General features: G+C 42.1%; 1 protein-coding gene across 2 annotated transcripts in view; it reads left to right on the top strand.

The window, feature by feature from the left end:
• Window positions 1-25,282, top strand: part of EPB41L4B (erythrocyte membrane protein band 4.1 like 4B) — an 839,761-nt gene that overhangs the window by 747,092 nt on the left and 67,387 nt on the right. For both annotated transcript variants that reach the window (XM_082258285.1, XM_082258286.1), the window contains exons 20-22: window positions 2,832-2,939; window positions 7,209-7,335; window positions 10,240-10,317. In XM_082258285.1, coding sequence (XP_082114411.1) covers window positions 2,832-2,939; window positions 7,209-7,335; window positions 10,240-10,317 — 313 coding nt within the window. The remainder of the gene's footprint in view (window positions 1-2,831; window positions 2,940-7,208; window positions 7,336-10,239; window positions 10,318-25,282) is intronic.

Here is a 25,282-nt window from a genome sequence, read left to right as displayed (position 1 = left end):
GCCAATACTGTTTTAAATTCCCCTCGCAGAGTAGCAACAAAAGAATTGTTACCCACTCCTGGTGGGAAATCAGGATTGTTATAGAGTGCAGTGAGAGGGCCAGGGCAGGTAGTTAATTTATATCAGAAAGGTCTTGAAGCTTAGTTCCCTTTGTGGGCAAATTTTGCATACTAACTGATTGCCTGTTGAGTATATATTAAGTGATGAGTGGGTAGATTGTATTGATGAGCTATCTGGTGAAAGGAAAGGGGCCTGCCTGTTGCATGGTCAAATAGTTGTGATAATTTGGTTAGGCCAAACGAAGTCCAAGTGGTATAGGCTGCATATTGCTGTGCCTGTGGAAACAGAGGATGGTTTGCAATAGGGAGATAACTGAGGAGGTACTCCCAGCTTCTTCCTCAATTCTCTCCAGGCCAGTACCATATCCCTTATCAAGAGATTATGTTTCAGGGGAGGTGGAAGAAGTCTGATTCCACAATGCAGTAAGGCAGATAATGAGGCCGGACTTGCTATCTGGGCTTCTAATCCATAGTTTGAATATTTGGACGTTTGTGTTATCCAATCTAAACCTCCCCGCAAGAGACAAGATAAATTGTATAGATGTATATTTGGGAGGTTAACACCCCCTTCATTTTTAGGTGAGCATAATTTATGGAAGGAAATTCTGGGTCATCTATTATGCCAGATGAACGAGGTTAAGGCTTTTAGGAGTTTTTGGATGTCCTGATGTTTCAATAGTAAAGGGAGGGTTTGTAGTAGGTAGAGGAGTTTAGGGAAGCTGGCCATTTTGAACAAATGGCATCTGCCAAATGTTGAAAGGGAGAGGTTTGCCCAGTTTTCAAGTTCTGCTATTATTTTAGAGCTAATGGGAGAGAAGTTAAGTTGGTAGAGTGAGGAGGGAGTCTTACCTATTTTAATACCTAAGTATTTAATATGGGTTTTGGCTATTGGGAATATCAAACTATCGTCCCAGAGAGGGGGGCATATTTGGAAGAGGGGGAGGATCTCGCTTTTAGAGAATTGTATTCTCAGGTCTGAACATAGACTAAAGCACTCAAAGATTTCTTGGATATGGGGCAAATCTGCTTGTGGGTTTGATGTGAATATTAATATGTCATCTGCAAACAATGCCAACCAAATTTCCTGTGAGCTCACCTTGACCCCATAGAGGTTTGATTGGAAAAGAAGATAACGGGATAAAGGCTCTAACGCAAGGTTGAAAAGAAGGGGCGAAAGAGGGCAACCCTGTCGGGTGCCTTTGTGTAGTCTAAAAGTATTGGAGATGTGGCCTGCTGCAACGACATTCGCTGGTGGGGCCAAGTACATGGCAGTAATGAGATGAAGGAATGGGCCCCCAAAACCAAATTTGGAAAGGACCATCTTGAGCCATTGGAAACTGATATTATCAAATGCTTTTTCAGCATCAAGGGTGACGATGGTAGTATCCGAGGCCAAGCCGGCCCTCGACTGTTCCAGAACTGTGGGAACTTTTCTTATATTGGAGGTGGCAGAATGCCCTTGAGTAAATCCTGCTTGTGCAGGGTTTATGTGGGTGGGCATGATGAAAGCCAATCTTATTCGCCACTATCTTGGAGAGAAGTTTTGTGTCTAAATTTAGGAGGGATATTGGACGGTAGGAGCCAAGGTCAGTAGTGTCTTTCCCCTTCTTGGGTATAAGTTCTATATGGGCTTGGAAGCCGGATAGGAGGTACGCATTCCCATTGAGTATGTGCTGGAATACACTGGTTAAAATAGGGAAAATAATGTCCATAGAGAGTTTGTAGAACTCGGGGGTAAAACCATCTGGCAGAATAGGATTTGAACATTCCTCAGCTCATCCCGGCTGCTGAAGCAATTGTTAAAGCATAACTAAACCCAATAATTCAATGGTTTCAAAAAACATTTTACATGTTTACATGCTCTTTTTAAAATAGATTTTTCCTTTAAATACTAAACTATCACATATAGATTTGCTGCATTAAAGCCTGTACTACTTTGATGAACTGTGTGATGAAACCTGAATATTTCTGAATTAATCTATTATTTGAAATGCTAGGTTGGTCTTTATGTTGCCAATATTTTATGCACAGTATACATGTCCTGTATGCTGTTGTGCAGTCGTTCTTGTCTGGCTGGTGCCTAACAAGGTCACACATACATTACATTGACATCATGGTACATATTTTAGCATCAAAGGAATGTTAAGTGTATCTAAACCTAAACACTAGACATTAAAGTATTTTTTTTTCATAAAACAAATGATAGAATAAATGACATGTATTTGCTGTTTTTTTTTTCTATACAAAAAATCTACCTCTGCTTGTAACATATATTGTAGAATGGGAAGTGTGTCAGCGTGGCTGGGGGACACTTTTAAAGGTAAACACAGAGGAAAAAACACTTTAAACCAAATATGTTGTTGCACATAAGGAATCCTCTTCAAAGTGAGAAAAATGGCTTCTATTGAAGTTGAAAATTCTGGATTTTTCCCTCACCAAGACAAGAGAAAGTGAATCTCCCTAACAGGGACACAAACAGCCACAAAAATCTGAAAGAGATCCTAACACCCTATCCAAAACTAAAAAAATAAAATAAAATAAAAAATGGCTTTATATAAACTTTATTGATAAAGTATAATTAACAGTAACACATAGCCCAGTCATTATTTATGTCATTGTATGGTGGTCACCGTATTTTGATTACTATTTTTTCCCTAGAAAGTTGAGCAGATGCAACAAAAGTTCCTGCACAGACAGTATCACATTACATACTTATTTGTATTTACTGCACTTGTCAAATATCATTGTAATTTAAAGTACTCTCTTGCACAGGAGTCCAGCATCTACCCGTACTGAGAGTATACAATCTACTGGATCATCATCAAGCAAACAAGAAACCCGACCACCAAGATTAAAAAAGTTGACAAGACAATTTAGCTTGTGAGTTATGAAACTATGAGAATATATGCTTGCTACACCATAACCCTTTTTATGTAGAACAACATTGTTATTTGACTATTGTTACATTTGTATGATTGCTACAGTTTAGCTTTAGTTGGGTCAACTCAAATAAGTGTACAAATTACCAAGTATATTTTTCTAGTATAAAATTAGGTGCTAAAATTATTATAAAATTAAGTATATTACCATAACCAACGGAACACCAATTGACGTGTTATAATGTAACATGAACATTGTACACACAGTCTGCACTTACGGTTCCACAAACCCCATCAGTGGCATTTTAGATACTTTCCGATATTCACAATAGTGTAGCAAGAAGAGCTTGATATAGGGGGCTTGAGTGCTTGCAGGAAACTGTCTGATATGTCTAGCTCTGTCCCCATTTCACAGTGGCCATCTAAAATCATTGAGAGTAAATATTATGAATGTGATCAATGGCTTTTTATTGTATCAGAAACTATTTCCTTCTTGGCACCTCCTATAGATACAGGGGTTGATTTACTAGAAATGGAGAGTGCAAAATCTGGTGCAAATGTCCATGGTAGCCATTCAGCTCCCAAATTCAGCTTTTTCAATTAAGCTTTGACAACAAAAAAAAAACTGAAAGCTTATTGATTTCTATGTAGAGCTGTACCAGATTTTGCACTTTGCAGTTTTTAGTAAATCATTTCCACTGTGCATTTGGTGGAAATATCTGCAACAATATGATTATGTTACTTAAAAAAATGTATGCTTTAATAGGTTAAAAGTGACATTTACCAACAAGTTTCCCATTTGTCTGATTGAAATGCAAATTGGTTAGAACGTTATTAAAATGTAAACTGACAAATAATAAAACTATAAATGTTGATCTGGCCACAAAGATAAATTACTCCCTTACCATTAAGGCCAGATTCCAAGTGTTGCTTTGCCAGTGCACTGCTTGGTACAACATTGCTGTTTGCAATAGTGTGGCGTGCTGCTTAAAATTGTATATACCCCGTTCTATGTAATTTTTGGTGTGTTTGGCAGCCCACTACAATGAATGGACTGCTTTACTGGAATGCACATTGATGTGTGACATGAAACATGTTAACGTACTGCACAGATGTGCTCAAATATGATCAAACAACAGAACCATAATACCTTATTGAATAAGACAGTAAGAGTTCACCTGAGCTGTCAACCTTGTCTAAAAGGATTTTTGAATAAAGTTTTGTTGTTAGCAGTATGTATGGAATGGCTCTCTGAGTTATGCAGTAGAAAAAAATGACCAGATCTTCATCTGTACTCTCAAAAAGAGAGCTTCAAAAGAAGATAATAAGGAGTCCCTAAATTTGATGCATCCATAGAATATACCAAGAAAAAAAGTTTATTACTGCTATATATATATATATATATATATATATATATATATATATATATATAATACTTATAAATTGTGAAATGTAACAAGGGGGGGGGGAGGGGCAGAGTTATTTTGGCCAGTAAAAGACAATGATTCATTCAGTAATTTTGTAGAAGCTGTTGCATCACCTCTGTGTGCAGAGCATAAAACAATGTGCTATTGTGAAGTAGAACAATGTGCAGCATATACAAGAACTGTGAGAAGGAAGCCCTTGTTTTAATGTAGTCATACTGGAAAAATGTGGTTATTTGAATAATTATGCAGCTGTAATTAAAAATATAACAATTATGCAAACACCATTTTAATAGATTTCATGTCACTCTAATTAGAGGCTTAATAATTGACTTGGATATTTAAACACCATATGCTGTAAACATGAAAATCCACACTATTTTTCCAAGATCCTTAAATGACTGCTTTGAGTTGTTAATAGATATTGGCCTGATATTTGTTTAAGTGACAGTAAGAAGTGTTTTCCTTTTTTTTTTTAGTTCCTTTTAATAACTATTGTGAGAGTTTAAATTCAAATGAATCATTCTGGCTTATTTTGGTCCACTTAAACCCTCTATTTGTTCCTGCAAAGACTGCAACAGTTTACTCTGTCGATGGCCTGGTCAATGCAGAATAGACACTATCCTCTTGTCTTCACCCTCACCCAGCTGCTCCCTTAAATCACAAATGTCTCTTGGAGTGGGAGGAATACCAAGCCTCAGTTAGCATCCAAACAAAATGACTTGTGCACAGATGAATAGCAATAAGGTTTGACTTCCAGGTAAGATGTGGACCCAGAAATAGAGGCTTTATCCCATCCAAAGCTCTACAAATCCTTCATGCTTTAGAACCCAGACCTGAATTTACTAATCTCCAAGAAAACAAAAAGCTTGTACAGTGCTTTGCATTTTTCGTGTTTTGTTGCCTCACAACCTGGAATTACCATAGATTGTTTGAGAATTTGCATCATTTAATTTACAGAACATGCCTACAACTTTAAAAGATGTTTTTTTTTTTTTTTTTTATTGTGAAGCAAAAAACAAATATGACAAAATAACAGAAAAGGTTAATGTGCATAACTATTCACCCCCCTAAAGTCAATACCTTATAGAGCCAACTTTGCAGCAATCACAGCTCTAAGTCGCTTTGGATAAGTCTCTATGAGCTTGCCACATCTTTCCACTGGGGTTTTTGCCCATTCCTCCTTGCAAAACTGCTGCAGCTCCTTCAAGTTGGATGGTTTGCGCTTGTGAACAGCAATCTTTAAGTCTGACCACATATTTCCTATTGGATTGAGGTCTGGGCTTTGACTAGGCCATTCCAACATATTTACATGTTTCCCCTAAACCCACTCAAGTATTGCTTTAGCAATGTGTTTGGGGTCATTGTCCTGCTGGAAGGTAAACCTTCATCCTAACCTCAAATCACGTACAGAGTGGTACAGGTTTTGCTCAAGAATATCCCTGTATTTAGCACCATCCATCTTTCCCTCAACCCTGACCAGTTTTCCAGTCCTGGCTGCTGAAAAACATCCCCACAGCATGATGCTGCCACCACCATGTTTCACTGTGGGAATGGTGTTCTTTGGGTGATGTGATGTGTTGGGTTGGTCCGTGAGTTTTGGTGGGCAGCCATCTCTTGGCAGGCTTGCTGTTGTGCCATGTTCCTTCCATTTGGTTATGATAAATTTGATGGTGCTCCTGGGGATAATCAAAGATTTGCCTCTTGCTTAGGTGTTGCAGCCTCTGGGGCCTTTCAAAAATGGTGTGTATATTTAATGACAGATCATGTGACACTTAGATTGCACACAGGTGGACATCATTTCACTATGTGACTTCTGAAGGTAATTGGTTGCACCAGAGCTTTTTATGGGCTTCATGACAAAGGGGGTAAATACATACGCATATGCCAATTTTCTGTTTTCTATTTCTAAAAAATAGTTTTATGTATATATTTTTCTCATTTCACTTCACCATATTAGACTATTGTGTTCTGATCCATCTCATAGAATTCTAATTACCAAAACATTGAACTTAAGGCTGTAATGTAACAAAATAGGTAAAAAAGTCAAGGGGAGTGAATACTTTTGCAAGGCACTGTATTCTCCCTGGCAAGCACAAACCCTGGAGAAACCTAGGTGTCCCTTGAATATTACTCACTACCCTGCAAGCCAGTGCATCACAATTTCACCAACCTGATAAGAATATGCAGAATTTAAAGATATCAATAGAAGATAGCTTGGGAAATAAAAGCAAAGACTGAACTCTTAAAACAGATTTTTCCCCAGTGTACAGTACGTAAATGGTTGGCCATTGCCACATATTATGGCAAAGGGAAAAAAAACAATGCTCTCCATTCAATGTTATTAGTTTACCACAAGAACACCTTACACCTAATGAATAGGATAAACAAGGCAGCTGGTTGAGATGGCGTCCATCCCTGTGTGCTACAATTATAAAGGCCATAAGTTGATAAACAACTATATTTCTTTTTTAAGCTCTCTTTCAAATGGAACACTCACACAAATGTTGGTGTACGGCACATTTCGTATTTTTTTTAAGAAAAAGCTAGAAGTGGGAAACTTTAGACCAGTAAGACAGACTACTTAAAAGTATATTCCCAATATACATACAAAAGTGTACCATAGTATACTGCATAGTCCTGACAGTCAAAGGATTAAAAAAAAAAAAAACTCACTTCCGCTAAGGTTCATCAACAGTCTCTGCTCTATGTTGTAGAATTGCACTGGTTGGCTGTGAAGCATCTTCACTGCATATATTGTATACTCGAATAGTATTAAATGAGAAGGTTAAAATGAGAGAGATTTGTAGGAACTCCTGGTAACAGCTTTTTCATTTTTTCATCAGTAATCATAGTGATGAAGATGATCTTCCCCCAGCATTGGCTGCAGTAGCTGCTGAATCTGCTGCAGAGCAGAGAGCTGCCCTTCTCCTGGCTTCCAATGGAAATTCTCAGGCTTCCTCAGTTGAGAAGGTATAAATCGCTATAATGCACCTACATTTTAGAGATATAAAGCTTTTAAAGTGTGTGTACAGACAAAACTTTCTGTTTTTAGAAAAGAATGTGAAAGTATTAGAGCATCTGTGGTTTAGCAAGCTTTTTCCCCCTACTCTACCAGAAGAAGTATTGCCATTTTTGTCCGGGTAACCATTGGAGATTTTACTGTCACATTCTGTCTGGTAAACCCTCCATTCAATCACAATCCAAAAAGTTTTGGTTTGACATACACTAAGTCTATGTATTTAAAGTAAATAGTCACCAGTGTTTCAATGTACATATATTTTAGCTCTTTACCTATAATATGTCTTGTTTTCCAAAATATCCAAGTTCCTTCTTGAATGTGCATTTTTTTTATAAGGGAGCTATTCATTCACATTCATTCACATATTAGGCTTCTTTACGCAATGGAATGTGTGGTAATCAGTGGCATAGCATAGAAAGGGCAGCTGGCCTGTTTCCTCTAGGCACAATTTATGGAGGAGCACATACTGCACTGAAACCGTACATCCCCGCCTGTGCTTCATCACAGACCCCATCCAGACATGGCAGGCTCCCTGACACACTGCAGCAACAGAGTCGCAAGCACCCTGACAAGGGAAGTCGTGCACTCCAGCTTACAATGTAATCTCTCTGTGTACATGGGGAGCGTGATAAGGCATGGGTTGCAGGGCAGAGCATGTGTTAGGGAGGGGGTGGGGCAGGTTTCCCACAAAGGCAAAGTTTTTATAAGACAAGTACCTACTCATCACCACTGCTGCGGGTATCGGATCTTGTTAGATGCTACCCACGGGATAAGAGGCACCGCTTTGGCAAATGGTGAGTTCTCCAGGACTACTAGACCAAAGCCAAGTTTTCAGCGGGTGGACCTCTCTCTCACCCCCTCTCTCTCTTTCCTTTATCCCCCTTTCTTTCTCTCATCCCCCTTTCTTTCTCTCATCCCTCTCTCTCTCACTCCCCTCTCTCTCTCTCTCACCCCCTCTCTCTCTTTCATCCCCCTCTCTTGCTCTCTCATCTCCCCCCTCTCTCTCTCTCACTCCCCTCTCTTTCTCTCACCCCTTCTCTCTCTCATCCCCCCTCTCTCAACCCCTTCTTTCTCTCTCACTCCCCCCTCTCTGCCCCCTCTCTATAACCCTCTCTTTCTCACCCCTCTCTCTTTCTCCCCCCTCTCTTTTTCACCCTACTCTCTCTCTCTCTCACACCCCATCTCCCCCTCTCTCTCACCCCCCTCTCTCTCTCTCTCCCATCCCCCTCTCTCTTTCCTACCCACCACCCTCATTTACCCCCCTTTCTCGCACCCCCCTCTCTCTCTCACCCCACCTCTCTCTTTCACCCCTGCTCTCTTTCATCCTCTCTCTCTTTCATCATCCCTCTCTCCTACCCACCTCCCTCTCCCACCCCCCCTCTCTCTCTCTCCTACCCACCCCAATCTCTCTTACCCCTGCTCTCTCTCATTCTCTCAATTCCCTCTCACTCCTCTTACTCTCCCCTCTCTCTCACTCCCCCTCTCTCTTTCTCACCCTACTCTCTTTCTCTCACCCCCCTTTTCCCTCTCTCTCTCACCCCCTATCCCCCTCCTCTCTCCCCCTCTTTCTCTCTCTCACCCCCTCCTCTCCCCCCCCTCTCTCTCTCACCCCCTCTCCCCTTCTCTCTCATTCCCTCCTCTCTTGTTCCCATACTCTCACCCCCCCTCTCTTTCTCACCCCGCTCTCTCTCTGTGGGGGGGGGGGGAGGGATTTGTGAAGAGGTGAGAACTGTAAAAAGTCTGTGTGAGGGAGGAAAGCTGTGGGTGGGGAATGGTGAAAATTGGTGAGAAGGCAATTGGCATAATAATATGGAGTTTATTTTTATAACAGGTATTTATTGTCATTATTTCCAGTTAGCCTATAACTCTGATGTAACAGCGTTATGTCAGTGGTTATTGGTTGGCCACTCTGCTGTAAGTAAGTTAGGGTTAGGGGGGCACGAGTTCCTTTCCTTGCCCCGGGTGCTGACAACTCACGCTACACCACTGGTGGTAATACACCAACAAACAAGGAAACCCCCTTCTTCTGTATGTGCCCCATGAGAATAAAAACAACACAATATAGGTGATAGGTATAAGAAGGAAGAAGAAAGGGGCAGTCACTTATCAACAATAGTAGCTCTTGATGCTTTTTTGCATCATGTATTTTTAAGGTTTTGAGATTCTTTGGGCATAGAATGCATGCATGTTACCAGGTTTTGCTTGTATTAAAGTAGAACTAAAGGCAAATCATTTTAATTTAATATTGAGTAAAGGATATATAACCCTTGTCAGTTTTTTTGCCATCTGTGTCCCATTGGGGAGATTTACCTTCACTTCCTGTCACACAGTCAAAACAGGAAGGGAGAGGAAATACCTTAAAACTGAGAGAATCCCTGGTTGTCACGAGGGTCACCGGAACTAGTGTCCCCTACTGGAAGATTTCCCCTCTATTACTGTTCCTTGGACAACCCAAAATTTAGAATTTTCTTTTGCTTTCACTTTAAATGATAACTTTCAAATAGAAGGGTTGAATCTCCCAAACGGGGGCACAGAAGACAATAAAAGTCCAACAGGTGTTCTAATCCCTCTCCACCCTAATTAAAACGAAAAAGAAATGTTAAACTTTTGCCTTTGGTTTCACTTTAAGATTCTGATGCCGATGCAAGACCCTACCAGAGGACACAGGTTTACATTAATGGTTACCGGCAATATTATGATGGCATGCATTATAGAAACTAATATTGTATTTTGCTCAGCATACATGCTTATTTGGGAACCAGTAATTATACTAAATTATAGTATAGTATAACATAAAGATGACTGCAGTTGTGGTACACACTACACTATTTATCATGAACAAATTTATTTTACAGAGTCCTAGTAAAGCAAACAGCTCATTCACATTAGAGCCAGGTGACCTTCTGATGGATTTCACAGAAGCCACACCAATGGTAGGTCCCCATTTGTAATGTTAAGGAGAGTTGTGTTGAGTAATTCTGCTTGTATGCCTCTTTCATGGAAGGGTCAACAATAGCTGTGGGTCTTACTGATGTGTCAACATGCCAAAGCAATTTGTAAGTACAATTACTATTTTGTGATCATGTATGAACAATGCAGTCAGTGGGGTTTGAATTAAAAAACACAAAGCATAGTAGAGTGGAATTAGCAACATACACTACACTACAAATTCTTTGTGTGTTGCAATGCACTGCTTTTTGAAAATAGTGCACCTATTTTTATGCACCTCAATGCCAGATAATCTGTGTGATTGAAGCGGAGTTCCGGGCACAGATGTCATTTTTTAATAAACATACCCTCGGGACAGTCAGGGCTAGCACATTCCACAATAGCTAGCCTCTGATCTGTCCCGGTTCGCACTTACCTTTTAGAAGAAATACTTACTTCTAAAATTTCTTCCACAGCGTTTCCATCTCTCTTGTGGGCAGCTGAAGCCGGCGCGGTCCTCTTCTGTGTCTTCTTCCGCGTCTTCTTGTCCCAGAATGCGCCGCACCGGCCCCTCTCGTCACTTCCGGCGCGGCGCCGCATTCCTCCACAGCTTCTGGGCATGCCCAGAAGCTGTTTAGCAGGGGAATGCGGCGTCGCCTGGAAATGACAAGTGGGGCCGGTGCCGTCGCATTGATTCCTGGGAGCTGTGACGTTCAGCTCCCAGGATTCATAGCGAGGCAGGAAGTGACGGGGTGAGCCGCGGCTCCGAGGGAGGAAGTACTCTGAGGTGAGTATCTTCGATCTTCAATTGCAAGGTAAGTAAACAAAAAAAAAAATAACTATCCAATTCCTTTTCAGGTGAGGCATACCTAGCGGAGGGGCACAAAAAAAAAAATATCGTTTTTGTGCCCGGAACTCCGCTTTAAGGCACATGCATTTTGGAGTAAATGAACCCTTACATGTAACATCATCCAGTTTACTAGAGATACGGTATGATTTATTTTCTTGTCTCTTATGTTTCTTTTGTTCCTTTGCCAGGCACGCACTTTCAAAGTGCAGATGAAGAAATTGGCTTGCCAAGCTACCGCAAGTGTTCCCAATAATCACTCCTTCACTCCCTCAACACTAGAGAGATATATGCAGGGCAGGAACAGCCAAAATTAACAGAGGTTTTACCGAGTTTAGGAAGTAATATAACTCTTAGGCTGTACATACATTATACAATTTTATTGTTCAATTCCTTTAAGATTTACTATGTAGTGCAAGGACCTGACTGATTGCATACACATTTAAAGTGTTTAGGTTTGGCCTCATATTATATGGTTTTGGTAAAACAAAAGGAAAATTGTACAAGAAAATTGTATAATGTATGGCCAGGTTTACTGAACCTGGAAGCAGTACCCCTGGGCCACCTGTTGCTTTGGAACATTTTCAGCAGCATCTGAGGTTTGTCAGGAGGCAGTGGGGGCAGAAGTCATTGGCAGCTCCTGCTGCACAGTCCTTTTTCAGCATGTCTGTAATGCAGATTGTGATGGCACGGAAGGGGGGTTCTGATCTAGCCCCCTACCCCTTGGCCAAGTCCAGCCCTGACATCGGTGAAACATTATCTTACCCTAGGTTTTTATGTATGTATTCGCAACTAGCTTCTACATTCTTGAAATCTGCCTTTTTCAGAATTTATCTTCTTTCACGATCACAGTGGAAGCACTAAAAATAAAAAATAAATGTAAATTTGCAAATGCTGTCAAAGCATTGTTACATGATATATGTTTAAACTTTTCCATAGTTTATGAAATGCAATTACAAATGCTTAGATGGTACAGGATATAGAAAACTCATCAAAATATATTCACAGATAAAGCAATGATCGAATTAAATTATTTTACAAAGTAGAACCTAGCTTAAAACGTTGTTGGGTGTATCTTATTAGTTACCTATGCTATAAAAAGTTGCATTGTTAAATACCTAAATGACAATTTTATTTATTTTCGTACATCACGGGACACAGAGCCATAAATCATAACATATGGGTTATATAGCCATCTTTAGGTGAAGGACACTGGCAACCAATCAGAACTGATGCCCCCCCTATATAACCCCTCCCACACAGGAAGTACCTCAGTTTTTTCGTCAGTGTCTAAAGGTGAAGGTCACTGTTGAGAGTCTCTCCACATTTTTCTTATTTTCTCTTCAAAAGAAGACAGAAGATTATGCTATTTACCCAGATCAAAGATCAATGAATCTAAGAGGTTAAAGTGGAGTTCCACCCTATTTTTATACTTACCTCCATCTTCTCGCTCCGGGTCACCTGAAAAAGAAATGGATAATCGCATATTTTTATTTTTTTTTACTTACCTCGTAGCGAAGAAAAAATACTTACCTTACTTCCTTCTTCCTCCTTCCTCGGCCGCGGCCCGTCGTCACTTCCTGGCTCTGCAATGATTCCTGGGAGCTGAACGTCATCGCTCCCAGGAATCATTGCGCCTGCACCGGCCCCGACGTCAGTTCTGGGTCGCGCGCGTCATCCCCTTCTAAACAGCTTCTGGGCATGCCCAGAAGCTGTAGAGGGATGACGCGCGCGACCCGGAAGTGACGTCGGGGCCGGCGCAGAGAATCGTGGGACCAAAGAAGGCGGAAGAAGACGCCGAAGGGGATCTCGCTGGCTTCAAGTTGCCCACATCTGAGATGGCAGCGCTGGACAAGACGTTTGCAAGGTAAGTATTTGTCCTAACAGGTAAGTGCAACCCGGGACAGATCAGAGGCTATCCATTGTGGAATGTACTAGCCCTGACTGTCCCGGGGGTATTAAAAAAAAAAAAAAAAAATCCAGGGTGGAACTCCGCTTTAAGCTATTAGATCCATCCTAAACAGTCAGTGGACTAAAAAGATGGTACCTGAGCCTCAATAAGCAGATACAAGGTTTTGCCTGTAATGCTGTCCTTTTTAGACCCTTGGAATACCAAACCCTAAAATTCGTTCGGTGCAGGGGGCTCTACAGGTCCAAGGCCGTGGCCTCTATTATATAGGTGACCCAGTCCTTGAAGGTCACCAAGACAAAGCTCACTGTGATGGGTGAAGATTGGATTCCTGTTTCAAAACAGAATCCTGCGGCAGGACTGGTAAGTATAGTAGTAGTATCAGCTGTGATAAAAAAGATTCAGCCTAAGCTGCTCTCACCCCATATGTTTGTAGTGTTCACCCTGGCGCATAAGCGTCCGCATGTTCGTCTCTGCCTTGATCGTGTGTTTATGGCGTAGGCCATAGAATCTTTGCCTTTAAGTACAGGCATACGCTGCATAGAGGGCGTGTTCTAACGCAATTGGCATGCACGTGGATGCCACGTACCATGCCGCACATGCATAAATGGGCACATTCTGTAAAGAACAGTCTCCAACACAGAGAAAGGGACACAGAGCAGCAGCAGCTGGGTTGCATGAGTCACTGTGGGTATATGTTACTGGCACAAACAGGTCCTGGATCTTGGGATAATCAGTGCTGTGTGCATTAGGTTGTATAAGCTTGGCACTAGCCTTGAGTACACTTCAAGATAATACCCTAAAGTTTGTCTTGCTTTAAAGCAATGTCTGCCTGAAAAATGGCCGGGGGGGGGGGGGGGGCACAGTTGGAAAAGGCACTGCAATGTCACCGTCAGGCCTTGAAGGTCTACTCCTCCTGAAGAGCCAGAGGCATCTTGCCAATCTGAGCCATTACGGTTGTCAGACATAGTAGCTACTCCTAGTACTTCTGCCGCAACCTATGTCACTAAGGACAATTTGGCTGTGGCATTAGCCAGCCTTGAGGGTAGGATTTCCGGTATCATTGCAGCATCTCAAGGGAAGAAACATGATGGATCTCCTTCACCTGAGCCACCCCCTGAGTCAGTTCAGGATTGGACAGAGAATGTGGAAGAAGTAGCTGTTGATGACCCTATAGAAGGTCAAGCTGAGGTTTCCACTTCTGGGGAGTCAGAGGAGTCTCTATCTACCTCTCAGACCCAGAGATTGTTTATTCAGTCTCTTACTGAAATGGTCTTGTCTGGATACAAATTTCCTTCCCTATAGACAGCTGAAGTCTCTTTTTCCTCTCCAGGCTCATTGCGCCCTACTCATAGTCCTCGGTCATTTCCCATACATCCGCTCTTGGAGCAAGAAATGTATAAAGATTGGGACCATCCTGATAGGATTGTTGTTCCTCCCAAAAGGTTTTCATTATTGTATCCTATGGAGGAAAAGTTTGCTAAGAAATAGAATATACCCCCTGTGGATGCTTCCATTTCTGCGGTTAACAAGAGTTTAACCTGTCCTGTGGATAATGCCCAGGTTTTTAAAGATCCAGCAGATAAGAAGTTGGAATCTTTATTGAAAGCCTCCTTTGCAGTTGCAGGTTCTGCGATACAAGCAGCAGTAGCAGCCATAGGAGTTTGTCAGTCTTTGAAAGACCATATGAAGCGAGTGATCAAGACAGTTCCTTCTCAAGAAGACTCTGTGGTGGATCTGTTAGATATACCTCGCACTATATTTTGCAGTGGATGCTCTTACGGACTCCATAAGGCAAATGTCCCGATTTGCTCTGATATTAGTGCATATGCGCCGAATCCTTTGGTTAAAAAATTGGTCTGCGAAATTACCATGTAAACAATTACTGGCTGGCTTCCCTTTTCAGGGAGAACGCCTTTTTGGAGATGATCTGGATAAGTATATTCAAAAGATCTCAGGAGGGAAGAGTACGTTGCTATCCATAAAAAGGAAGAGCAAGCGTCCTTCTTTCAAAATCCTCAGCACTCATAATACCAGTGCTTCTACTTCCAGACAGGGGCAATGGCCTCAACCATCTGGATCCCGAACCAAGCCTTCAGGGCAGTGTCAGAAAAAGCCCTGGACTCAGAAATCAGACAAGTCTTCAACTAAGCCCTCTCTGTGAAGAGACGCCCCCGCTAACATGGGTGGGGGGAAGGCTGTGGCAGTTCTCAAAAGTTTGGGTGGAATCAGTTCAAGACAACTGGGTTATCTCCACCATTTCACAAGGGTAAAAACTGGAATTTCGGGTGTTCCCGTATCCCCCGGTTAATAAGGTCAAGTTTACCGACAGATCCCCTAAAAAGAAGGTCTCTCTTTCTGGAATTGGAACAGCTTCGTAGTCCCCAAATTAAACAGGGATGTGAGACCTATTCTGGATCTCAAAGCTTTAAACCAGTTTCTGAAAGTTCGTACTTTCCGGGTGGAGTCAATTTGTTCAGTCCTAACCTCCCTGCAGGGAGAGGAATTTCTAGCATCCATATACATCAAGGATGCATATTTTCACATGCCTATAGTCCAGGCTCATCAAAGGTTGCTACGCTTTGCAATAGAGAACTGTCATTTTTAGTTTATGACCCTGCCCTTCGGGTTAGCCACAGCTCCAAGAATTTTCAAAAAGATCCTAGCTCCAGTGTTGGCTGTTCCCGAGGGATATCTATAATAGGATATCTGGACGATCTATTACTATTAATAGATCGATCGACTTTGGCTTTAATCCAAAATGTCCATCAGACAGTACAGTTCTTAAAACGCCTGGGTTGGATACTGAACTTAGTAAAGTCAGCATTACAGCCAGTCCAGCATCTGGAATATCTGGGTTTTCTTGTGGACACAGCACAGGCAAAGATATTCTTGCCAGCAAGAAAGGTCGCAGACCTTAAGGATCAGGTTCGGTCCATAGTAAGGCTAAGATATCCTTCTATATGTCTTTGCATGAAGTTATTGGGGAAGATGGTGTCCCCATTCAAGGCAATTCCCTATACCCTATTCCATGCCAGACCCTTACAGAACAACATTCTGTCTGCCTGGACCAGAAAGCTTCAGTCTCTGGACCAATCTATGTCTCTGGTACCAAGAGTACATCGGAGTCTAAATTAGGGGTTATTGACCAGAAATCTGGAGAAATGGAAATCCTTTCTTCCAGTGACTTGGAAATTAGTCACTACAGATGTCTCTCCGACTGGGGAGCAGTTCTGGAGGAAGCCATTGTCCAGGGCAAATGGTCTTGGGTAGAGAAAAGTCTCACCATCAACATTTTGGAAATCCAAACAGTCAGTCAGGCTTTGAAATTCTGGACGTTCAGGCTTCGGGGTCACCCTGTCAGGTTACAATCCAACAATGCCACGGCTTTGGCTTGTATCAACTATCAAGGAGGCACAAAGAGTCGGTCAGCCCAGAAAGATGTGGACTTCATCCTGTCATGGGCAGAGAAGTTTGTGCCATGCCTGACAGCAGTTTTTATTCTGGGAATAGAGAACTGGCAGGCATACTTTTTGAGTTGTCAACAGATGTTTCTAGGAGAATGGTCCTTACACACAGATTTTTTAAGTCAATCTGCCTACGCTGGGGGGTACCAGACGTAGATCTGTTGGCATCCAAGTTCAACAACAAGTTGAAGAAATTTGTGTCCAGGACCAGGGATCCAATCGCAGTCAGAGTGGATGCTTTGGTAACTCCTTGGGAGGGGAATTCCCTGATACATGCCTTTCCTCCAGTGCAGCTGATACCGCGTCTGTTGCGCAGAATCCAGCTAGAGGGGAAACCAGTGATTCTGGTAGCTCCGGCATGGTCGAGGAGGGTTTGGTTTGCACAAATCCACAGATTGGCATTGACGAGGCCTTGGGCCCTTGCACTGTGTCCGGACCTACTCTCTCAAGGTCTGATATTCCACCCTGCTGTACAGTCTCTAAGAAGCTGGGTGTATCTGGCCCGGCAGTTCATACATTGATAAACGCTAGAAAACCAGTCTCTGGAAACATTTATTACGGAGTCTTGAAATCCTACAGTGCCTGGTGTGAGGCCAGGAAATGGCATTCCCGCAATTATATCATTGGGAGAATTCTAGCTTTCCTTCAAGCAGGAGTAGATATGAAGTTAGAATTGAGCACTATCAAAGGGCAGATTTCAGCCCTATCGGTTTTCTTCCAGGAACCGATCGCTTTCCATTGGTTGGTTCAGACCTTCATCCAGGGAATGTTACGTTTGCTTCCGCCTGTGAATTCACCATTGTGTACTTTGGTATTGGCAGTTTTGCAAAAACAGCCTTTTGAGCCTCTGAGGCAAGTTCCTCTGGTTCTTTTGACCAGAAAACTGGTCTTTTTGATTGTGATAACTTCAGCTAGAAGGGTATCGGAACTTGCAGCTCTTTCTTTTAAAGAGCCGTTCTTGATATTCCATCAAGATAGGGTGATTTTACATCCACACTCAGGTTTTTTGCCCAAGGTGGTGTCCGTCTTTCGTTTGAATCAGGACATTATACTACCTTCCTTTTTTCCAGATCCTCATTCAGAGGAGAAAAAAGTTATTGCATTCTCTTGATGTAATGCGTGCACTTAAGTTTTACTTACAGGAAACAGCTTGGATTCGTAAGACTGAGAGCTTGTTTGTGCTGCCAGAAGGCCCCAGAACGGGGTTGGCAGCATCAAAATCTATGATTTCATTTTGGATTTGCCAGGTTATTACCCAGGTGTATGATTTAGTAGGGAAAGTTCCACCTTTTCCTGTAGAGGCACATTCTACCAGAGGAGCCATCAAGCCTCTATGGCTCAGATTTGCAAGGCCGTGACCTGGTCCATCGGTGCATACGTTCACTTGTTTCTATCGAGTTGATGTTGGGACTAGTGATCCGCCGATATTGTTTTTTTACCGCAGATACCAATATTTTGGTCATCGGGTATCGGCCGATATCTGACAATATTTTCGGACATTAAAATTAAAACCCCAAACCCCTCCTCTGCACTTAAGCATTCAAAACGCCAAGTTTGGCTGTTTTGAATGCTGTAAGTTTTTTGAATTCGGCATCGCCAGTACCCGGAAGTGATGTCATGTCATGACATCACTTCCGTGTACGCGGCGGCGCCGAATTCAAAGAAATGGAGACCCGGGTCAGACGGCGGCTGTGAAGGTAGGCGGGAGGCTTCTCAGACACATCGGTTGTCATTACAAGACAGCCGACCGTCGGCTATGGACACCGGTACTGGGGTGATGCCTCTAGCTGCAGGCATTACCCCGGTACAAGCATTTTCTGTGAAATATCAGCAATATCGGTAAATAAAAAGCCGATTCCGATACATTGGGGAAAGTCCATACTGGTCCTCGATATATCGGCTTTGCCGATAATCGGTCGATCTCTAGTTGGGACCTAGGAGGAATCTACATTTGGCCACAGTGTTGTGCAGGGAGCAGTCTAATCCTTTTTTTGGGGTCAGATGGCGGTATTTTTTGGTGTCCCCCTCCCCTCAGATGCATTGCTTTGGGACATCCCATACAGTATGATTTATGGCTCTGTGTCCCGTGATGTACGAAAAGAAAAATGTATTTTTTTAATACAGACTTACCTGTAAAATCCTATTCTTGAAGTACATCACGGCACACAGAGGTCCCTCCCCTCTTTTATGAGGTCTTTATTGCTTGTTACAAAACTGAGGTACTTCCTGTATAGGAGGGGTTATATAGGGGGGCATCAATTCTGATTGGTTGCCAGTGTCCTTCACCTTACAAGTAAGTCTGTATTAAAAAATCTATTTTTTAGTGCAGTTAATCTTCAAACCTCCCCCTTGCTTATCATCCCTCTTATATTCTACACTACACTGTCCCCACTCCTAGTAGAGCTTCACTGTGCATTTTTCGCTGGGATCTGCACAGCCCCTTCACAAAGTGCTTTCTGACCATGTTGTACAGTCACAGTGACAGCAAATTTCAACAGTAGGATCACAGACAGCAGTAAATATCCAACATAGGTATCAATCCTTTCTTACATGATCAAAATAATATTGACTGCAGTTACACTTTGTGCATGTGCAATAAATATATATTGTGGAAAGTTTCTCAAATGTAGCACTTTCAAGAATGCAGTCTATTCACCAAAATCTTGGTTTTAGGGCTTTCTTGTCCACTTTTAACACACCTGCACAATCAAAACTCTGATTACCAGAAGACCATGAACCTGAGGTTGAAGGCTTGATCACACCCACTACCCTACAAAACAGGATCTATACAAAGATTTGTAAATAATTAAACACACATTGCTGAGCCGCTCCCGGAGAGTTGTCAAAATACATCCTGCTGCCAGCTTTATCCAAGGGTGCTAGCGCAGCCCGTCTCTCAATGCAAGTTAAAGGATTATATCCGGAATCCGCTGCACTTCCTTGAATCCTTTAATCAAACTTCATAAAATCATAAAAACATCAGAGATTGTGAGTACAGCAAGTGGCAAACACATTTCACACAGCAAGTGCTGTCTATAGCGTGAAACATATTTACCATTCGCTGTTCTCACACTGTCTGTGCTGTTTTTATGAATCTATGAAGTTTGAAAAAAGGATTTAAGAAGTGCAGCGGATTCCTGACATATTCCTTTCATCTGCAAGGATTTGTCAATCTAGGAGAAAACTGAAAGGCCATATTTCTCTATTCAGAAAAACATCCTGGAGCCTATCAACCTATATAGGCAGGAACCCTGGATGCCACCTACCTTTTCTCACACTGTGGCAGGGTGCATCTCTTCTGACAGGTGTTCTAGCCATCCCACACATAACTTTAAAAGCACGTTTACTTCTGTCTATGTTGCTGTTGGAGAGCTTCCTTCACTTCCTGTCTACTGAAAAGGTTGTCCTTGGGACAGTGAGTAAGGAGAAATCTCTCTAATGGAGCACAGGACAGCACTAAAATCTGACAAGGGTTCTAATCAGAGGCGTAACTAGAACCTTCAGGGCTCCGGTGCAAGAAACCATGAAGGGACCCCTGGCTGGGGCCCTTCCCTTCAAGCCTGGGGCTCTTCCCACTGATCCTGGGGCCCTTTACTCTCATTGTGGGGTCCTTTGTTATGGTCCCGCAGCGGGACCCTTTCATAAGTTCTGCAGTGGGCCCCCTTCCTGCCATCTTGGGGCCTCCCCACGGTGGTGGAATGCCACGGCCCGGTTGCAAGTGTGACCTTTGTGATCCTGGAAGTTCACCCACTGGTGTCGGTAGTTTTTATTTTTTGGTATCTTAATTGTATTTTTTTTATCATTTTATTTTATTTTTTTACAGTGTCACTGACTATGACTCTGTCCAAGGAAGGAGCTGGTAAATTACATATTTATCGACCCCTTCCTGGTTCTTTATTGTGACACATCCCCTGCAGCTGCCGGCAGGAGAGGGGAGGGAGCACAGTGGGGGGGGGGGGGGAGACCAGGGGAGCACACAGGGGCCCAGAGACAGCAGAACACAAGTGAACTGGATAGGAGAAGAGCGGGGACAGCATACAGAGGAACCAGTCTCCTCCATTTCCTTCCTGCAGCTAAAGGAGGAAAAAGGAGGACAATTATTTCTCTACATGCTGCACCCACTGCTCCTCCTATCCAGGTGTACAGGGGAGCTACACAGGCCCCCTGGAGCATGGGGCCCGGTTGCAATTGCAACCCCTGCAACCCCTGTAGTTACACCCCTGGTTCTAATCCTTCCCTTCTCTAGCCAAAACTAAATAAGAATATCTGACTATAGATACACCTTCAGTATAGATGAGATGCTAATGGCTTCCTATGGTTAAATATGGTTGAATATGTACACACCTGAATAAGATCTTCTCACTTTCTAAAATCAATTACTCGTTTATATAAAATGGAAGGCAGGTGATCACCTGACTCCCTCCTATGTGCCCTCCATTGTGCAAGCTGTGCGACAGCAATCTGTAAAAGCTTTATAAAAACAGAAATACTTCATAAATTCTCCCAGAGAAAATAGATATTTTTCGTTGCCCAACACAGAATTTCCTAACTGTTACTTTGTAGATTAATCATCTCTCACAAGTTTGTTCAGATATCATGCAGCTATCTAATTAAGCTGTGTGAATATTTTACACCATTTGTACACCTCATAAATTATCTGAAATGCAGCTAAGAATTTACATTCCTTTGGTATGCAATGCTACCTGTAGTTACATAAGCAATAAAGTGGTGAAAATCCTATTTAAGTACACCTACAAATTTATCTTGTTTTGATTAAAAGATGATGCAACCATATGGTTGGAATACAATAATATGGAGAAGGAGGCACTGCTCTTTATTTGCGTACCCCTTCTGTGTCGTTAATGTTGAACTATATAACTCTCCTCTGGCCAGTGGGCAGTGTCAATTTTGGCAGCAAATTTTGATTAAGTTTTACAGTATCTCACAAAGGTGAGTACACCCTTCACAGTTTTGTATATATTTTATTATAGATTTTCATGTGACAACACTGAAGAAATGTCACTTTGCTACAATGTAAAGTAGTGAGTGTACAGCTTGTGTAACAGTATAAATTTGCTATCTGCTCAAAATAACTCAACACACAGCCATTAATGCCTAAACCGCTGGCAACAAAAGTGAGTACACCCCTAAGTGAAAATGTCCAAAGTGGGCCCAATTAGACATTTTCCCTCCTCTGTGTCGTGTGGCTCGTTAGTGTTAAAAGGTCTCAGGTATGAATGGGGAGCAGGTATGTTAAACTTGGTGTTATCACTCTCACTCTCTCATACTGGTCACTGGAAGTTCAACATGGCACCTCATGGCAAAGAACTTTTTGAGGATTTGAAAAAAAGGATTGTTGCTCTACATAAAGAAGGCCAAGGCTAAAAGAAGAATGCCAAGACCCTGAAACTGAGCTGCAGCACGGTGGCCAAGATCACACAGCGGTTTAACAGGATAGGTTCCACTCAGAACAGGCCTCGCCATGGTCGACCAAAGAAGTTGAGTGCACGTGCTCAACGTTATATCCAGAGGTTGTCTTTGGGAAATAGACATATGAGTGCTGCCAGCATTGCTGCAGAGGTTGAAGGAGTGAGGGATCAGCCTGTCAGTGCTCAGACCAAATGCTGCACACTGCATCAAATTGGTCTGCATGGCTGTCGTCCCAGAAGGAAGCCTCTTCTAAAGATAATGCACAAGAAAGCCCACAAACAGTTTGCTGAAGACAAGCAGACTAAGGATATGGATTACTGGAACCATGTCCTGTGGTCTGATGAGGCCAAGATAAACTCATTTGGTTCAGAAGGTGTCAAGCGTGTGTGGCAGCAACCAGGTGAGGAATACAAAGACAAGTGTGTCTTGCCTACAGTCAAGCATGGTGGTGGGAATGTCATGGTCTGGGGCTGCGTGAGTGCTGCCGGCACTGGGGAGCTACAGTTCATTGAGGGAACCATGAATGCCAACTTGTACTGTGACATACTGAAGCAGAACATGATCCCCTCCCTTTGAAGACTGGGCCGCAGGGCAGTATTCCAACATGATAACAACTCCAAACACACATCCATGATGACCACTGCCTTGCTAAAGATGCTGAGGGCAAAGGTGATGGACTGGCCAAGCATGTCTCCAAAACTAAACCCCATTGAGCATCTGTGGGGCATCCTCAAACAGAAGGTGGAGGAGTGCAAGGTCTCTAACTTCCACCAGCTCTGTGATGTCGTCATGGAGGAGTGGAAGAGGACTCCAGTGTTAACCTGTGAAGCTCTGGTGAACTCCATGCCCAAGAGGGTTAAGGCAGTGCTGGAAAATAATGGTGGCCACACACAATATTGAACCTTTGGGCCCAATTTGGACATTTTCACTTAGGGGTGTACTCACTTTTGTTGCCAGGGGTTTAGACATGAATGGCTGTGTTGAGTTATTTTGAGGGGACAGCAAATTTACACTATTATACAAGCTGTACACTCACTACTTTACATGGTAGCAAAGTGTAATTTCTTTAGTGTTGTCACATGAAAAGATATATAATAAAATATTTTCAAAAATGTGAGGGGTGTACTCACTTTTGTGAGATACTGTAGTTATAGTATTTTGACTAAAATACTATTTTAGTTTTAGTCGTATTTTAGTCATCTAAATTGTTTTAGTTTTAGTCATATTTTAGTCGACTAAAATCTCCAGTACATTTTAGTCGACTAAAATCTCATACATTTTAATCAACTACAAATAGAATGGGTTTAGGTAAATTGTAATGCATTATTGTAACATTTCTCTAGGATTTCCAAACTAATTATAAACTCCTGGAGTAAAAATCTAGTATGTTATTATTTCTGGTATTAAGGTTTAAACATGCACTACAGACACAGATTTAGCCAGTGTGATATATAACGTCTTTATAAATAAAACCAGGTTTCATAAGCAATCAAAAATATTGCTTTTTGCCAAACAGAAGTGCAACTTTAACCACTTAAGCCCCGGAGGATTTTCCTGCTAAACGACCAGGGGGTATTTTGCGATTCGGCACTGCGTGACTTTAACAGACAATTGCGCGGTCGTGCGACGCTGTATCTAAACGAATTTGGCGTCCTTTTTTTCCCACAAACAGAGCTTTCTTTTGGTGGTATTTGATCACCCGTGCGATTTTTACTTTTTGCGCTATAAACAAAAAAAGAGCGTACATTTTGCAAAAATAACAATATTTTTCACATTTTTTTATATGAAATTCCCCCAAAAAAATGTAAAAATCTAAATTTTTTAAAATTTTCGGCCAATTTGTTTTACGTTACCTATGTTTGGTAAAAAAATCGCAAAAAGCGTATTTTGATTGGTTTGCGCAAAAGTTATCGCGTTTACTAACAAAGGGAAAGATTTCTGTCATTTTTGGTGTTTTTTTTTTTAACGTGTAATGGCGGCGATCTGCGATTTTTTTTGCGGTACTGCGACATTGGGGCGGACAGATCGGACCCTTGACTGACATTTTTGACACTTTTGGGGTTACCAGTGACATTTCTACAGTAATCAGTGCTATATATATGCACTGTTACTGTAAAAATACACTGGTAGTGAAGGGGTTAACTTTATTTGGGAGGGAGGGGCTGTGTGTGTCCCTAGGGGCGTGCTTTCTACTGTGATTGGCTGTGGCTTGAGCTGTAAGGACACTGATCAACGGATCTACATAGTAGATCCATGTGATCAGTGTTTTTACAGCGAGGAGAATGACAGGTGGCTTGTTTACACAAGCTGCCTGACATTCTCCCTCTCCCCCGCCGATCGCCGAGTGACCCGATGTCCGCCGGTCACATGCGCGGGGGGGGGTCCGTGACCGCGCGGGAGCGCGCCTCCGCGGGCGCGTGCTCGCTCCCCAGAGCCTCACAGGCGAGCGACGTAGACCTACGTCACTCTGCCTGTGAGGGGCTGACTGCCGCAGTAAATATACTGTGAGCAGTCGGCAAGCGGTTAAAATACAAAAAAACCCCAAAAAACTGCAAACTCTGTTGGCTATAATGTCATTGCACATATTACCTGATTATATTACTTGCATTACATATTAGGAACAAAAAAATATCAGAAAAGCCTTTTTCTTAATTTTTTCTCTTTCAACAGTTAAGTAGGGGGCCCATACCTATGTTTATGCAGTAGTGCAGTACATGTTTAAACTTTATTGTGCTATTATTGCAGGCTCTGAGTGTAATTGTGCTGCCGATTTAGAAATAGCCAGCAGAGTAGTGTTAATTTTGATGTAAATTTTCACTTTAGTTTTAGTCGTATTTTAGTCATCTAAATGGTTTTAGTTTTAGTCATATTTTAGTCAACTAAAATAGTGTTAATTCAGTCGACAAAAATATTTAAGTTGGCTAAACTAACACTGCCAGCAGGGAGAGATCCAGTAAAATTCTCTCTGCTATACCAAAAGTAGAGAGAAAGTGGAAGGCTATAAGCCAGTTCTATTAGGTCTTTAGTCCACCTTCCAAACAGGAAACATTTTGTGAAATGTAATGAAGATATTAGTAAAGTTTAAAATATACTCCTTAAATTGATACTTTTGTTAAAAATAAATTGTGATTACGCTTTGGTGGGAACCAAGGTTTGCATAGGGGCTTGATAGGTCCTATATGCAAAATATTTTTCTTTATCGTACCTCACAGGACACAGAACAGGCCATATTAATAAATATCTGGGTTATACACCACCTATAGGTGAATGGACACTGGCAAACCAATAGACCGGAAGTTCCCCCTATATAACCCCTC

This window comes from Pelophylax lessonae (assembly GCF_965119305.1).
Source record: "Pelophylax lessonae genome assembly, chromosome: 5".
Taxonomy (NCBI): domain Eukaryota; kingdom Metazoa; phylum Chordata; class Amphibia; order Anura; family Ranidae; genus Pelophylax; species Pelophylax lessonae.
The sequence above is the reverse complement of the archived record's forward strand: the minus strand, read 5'-3'. Positions and strand labels throughout refer to the sequence as shown.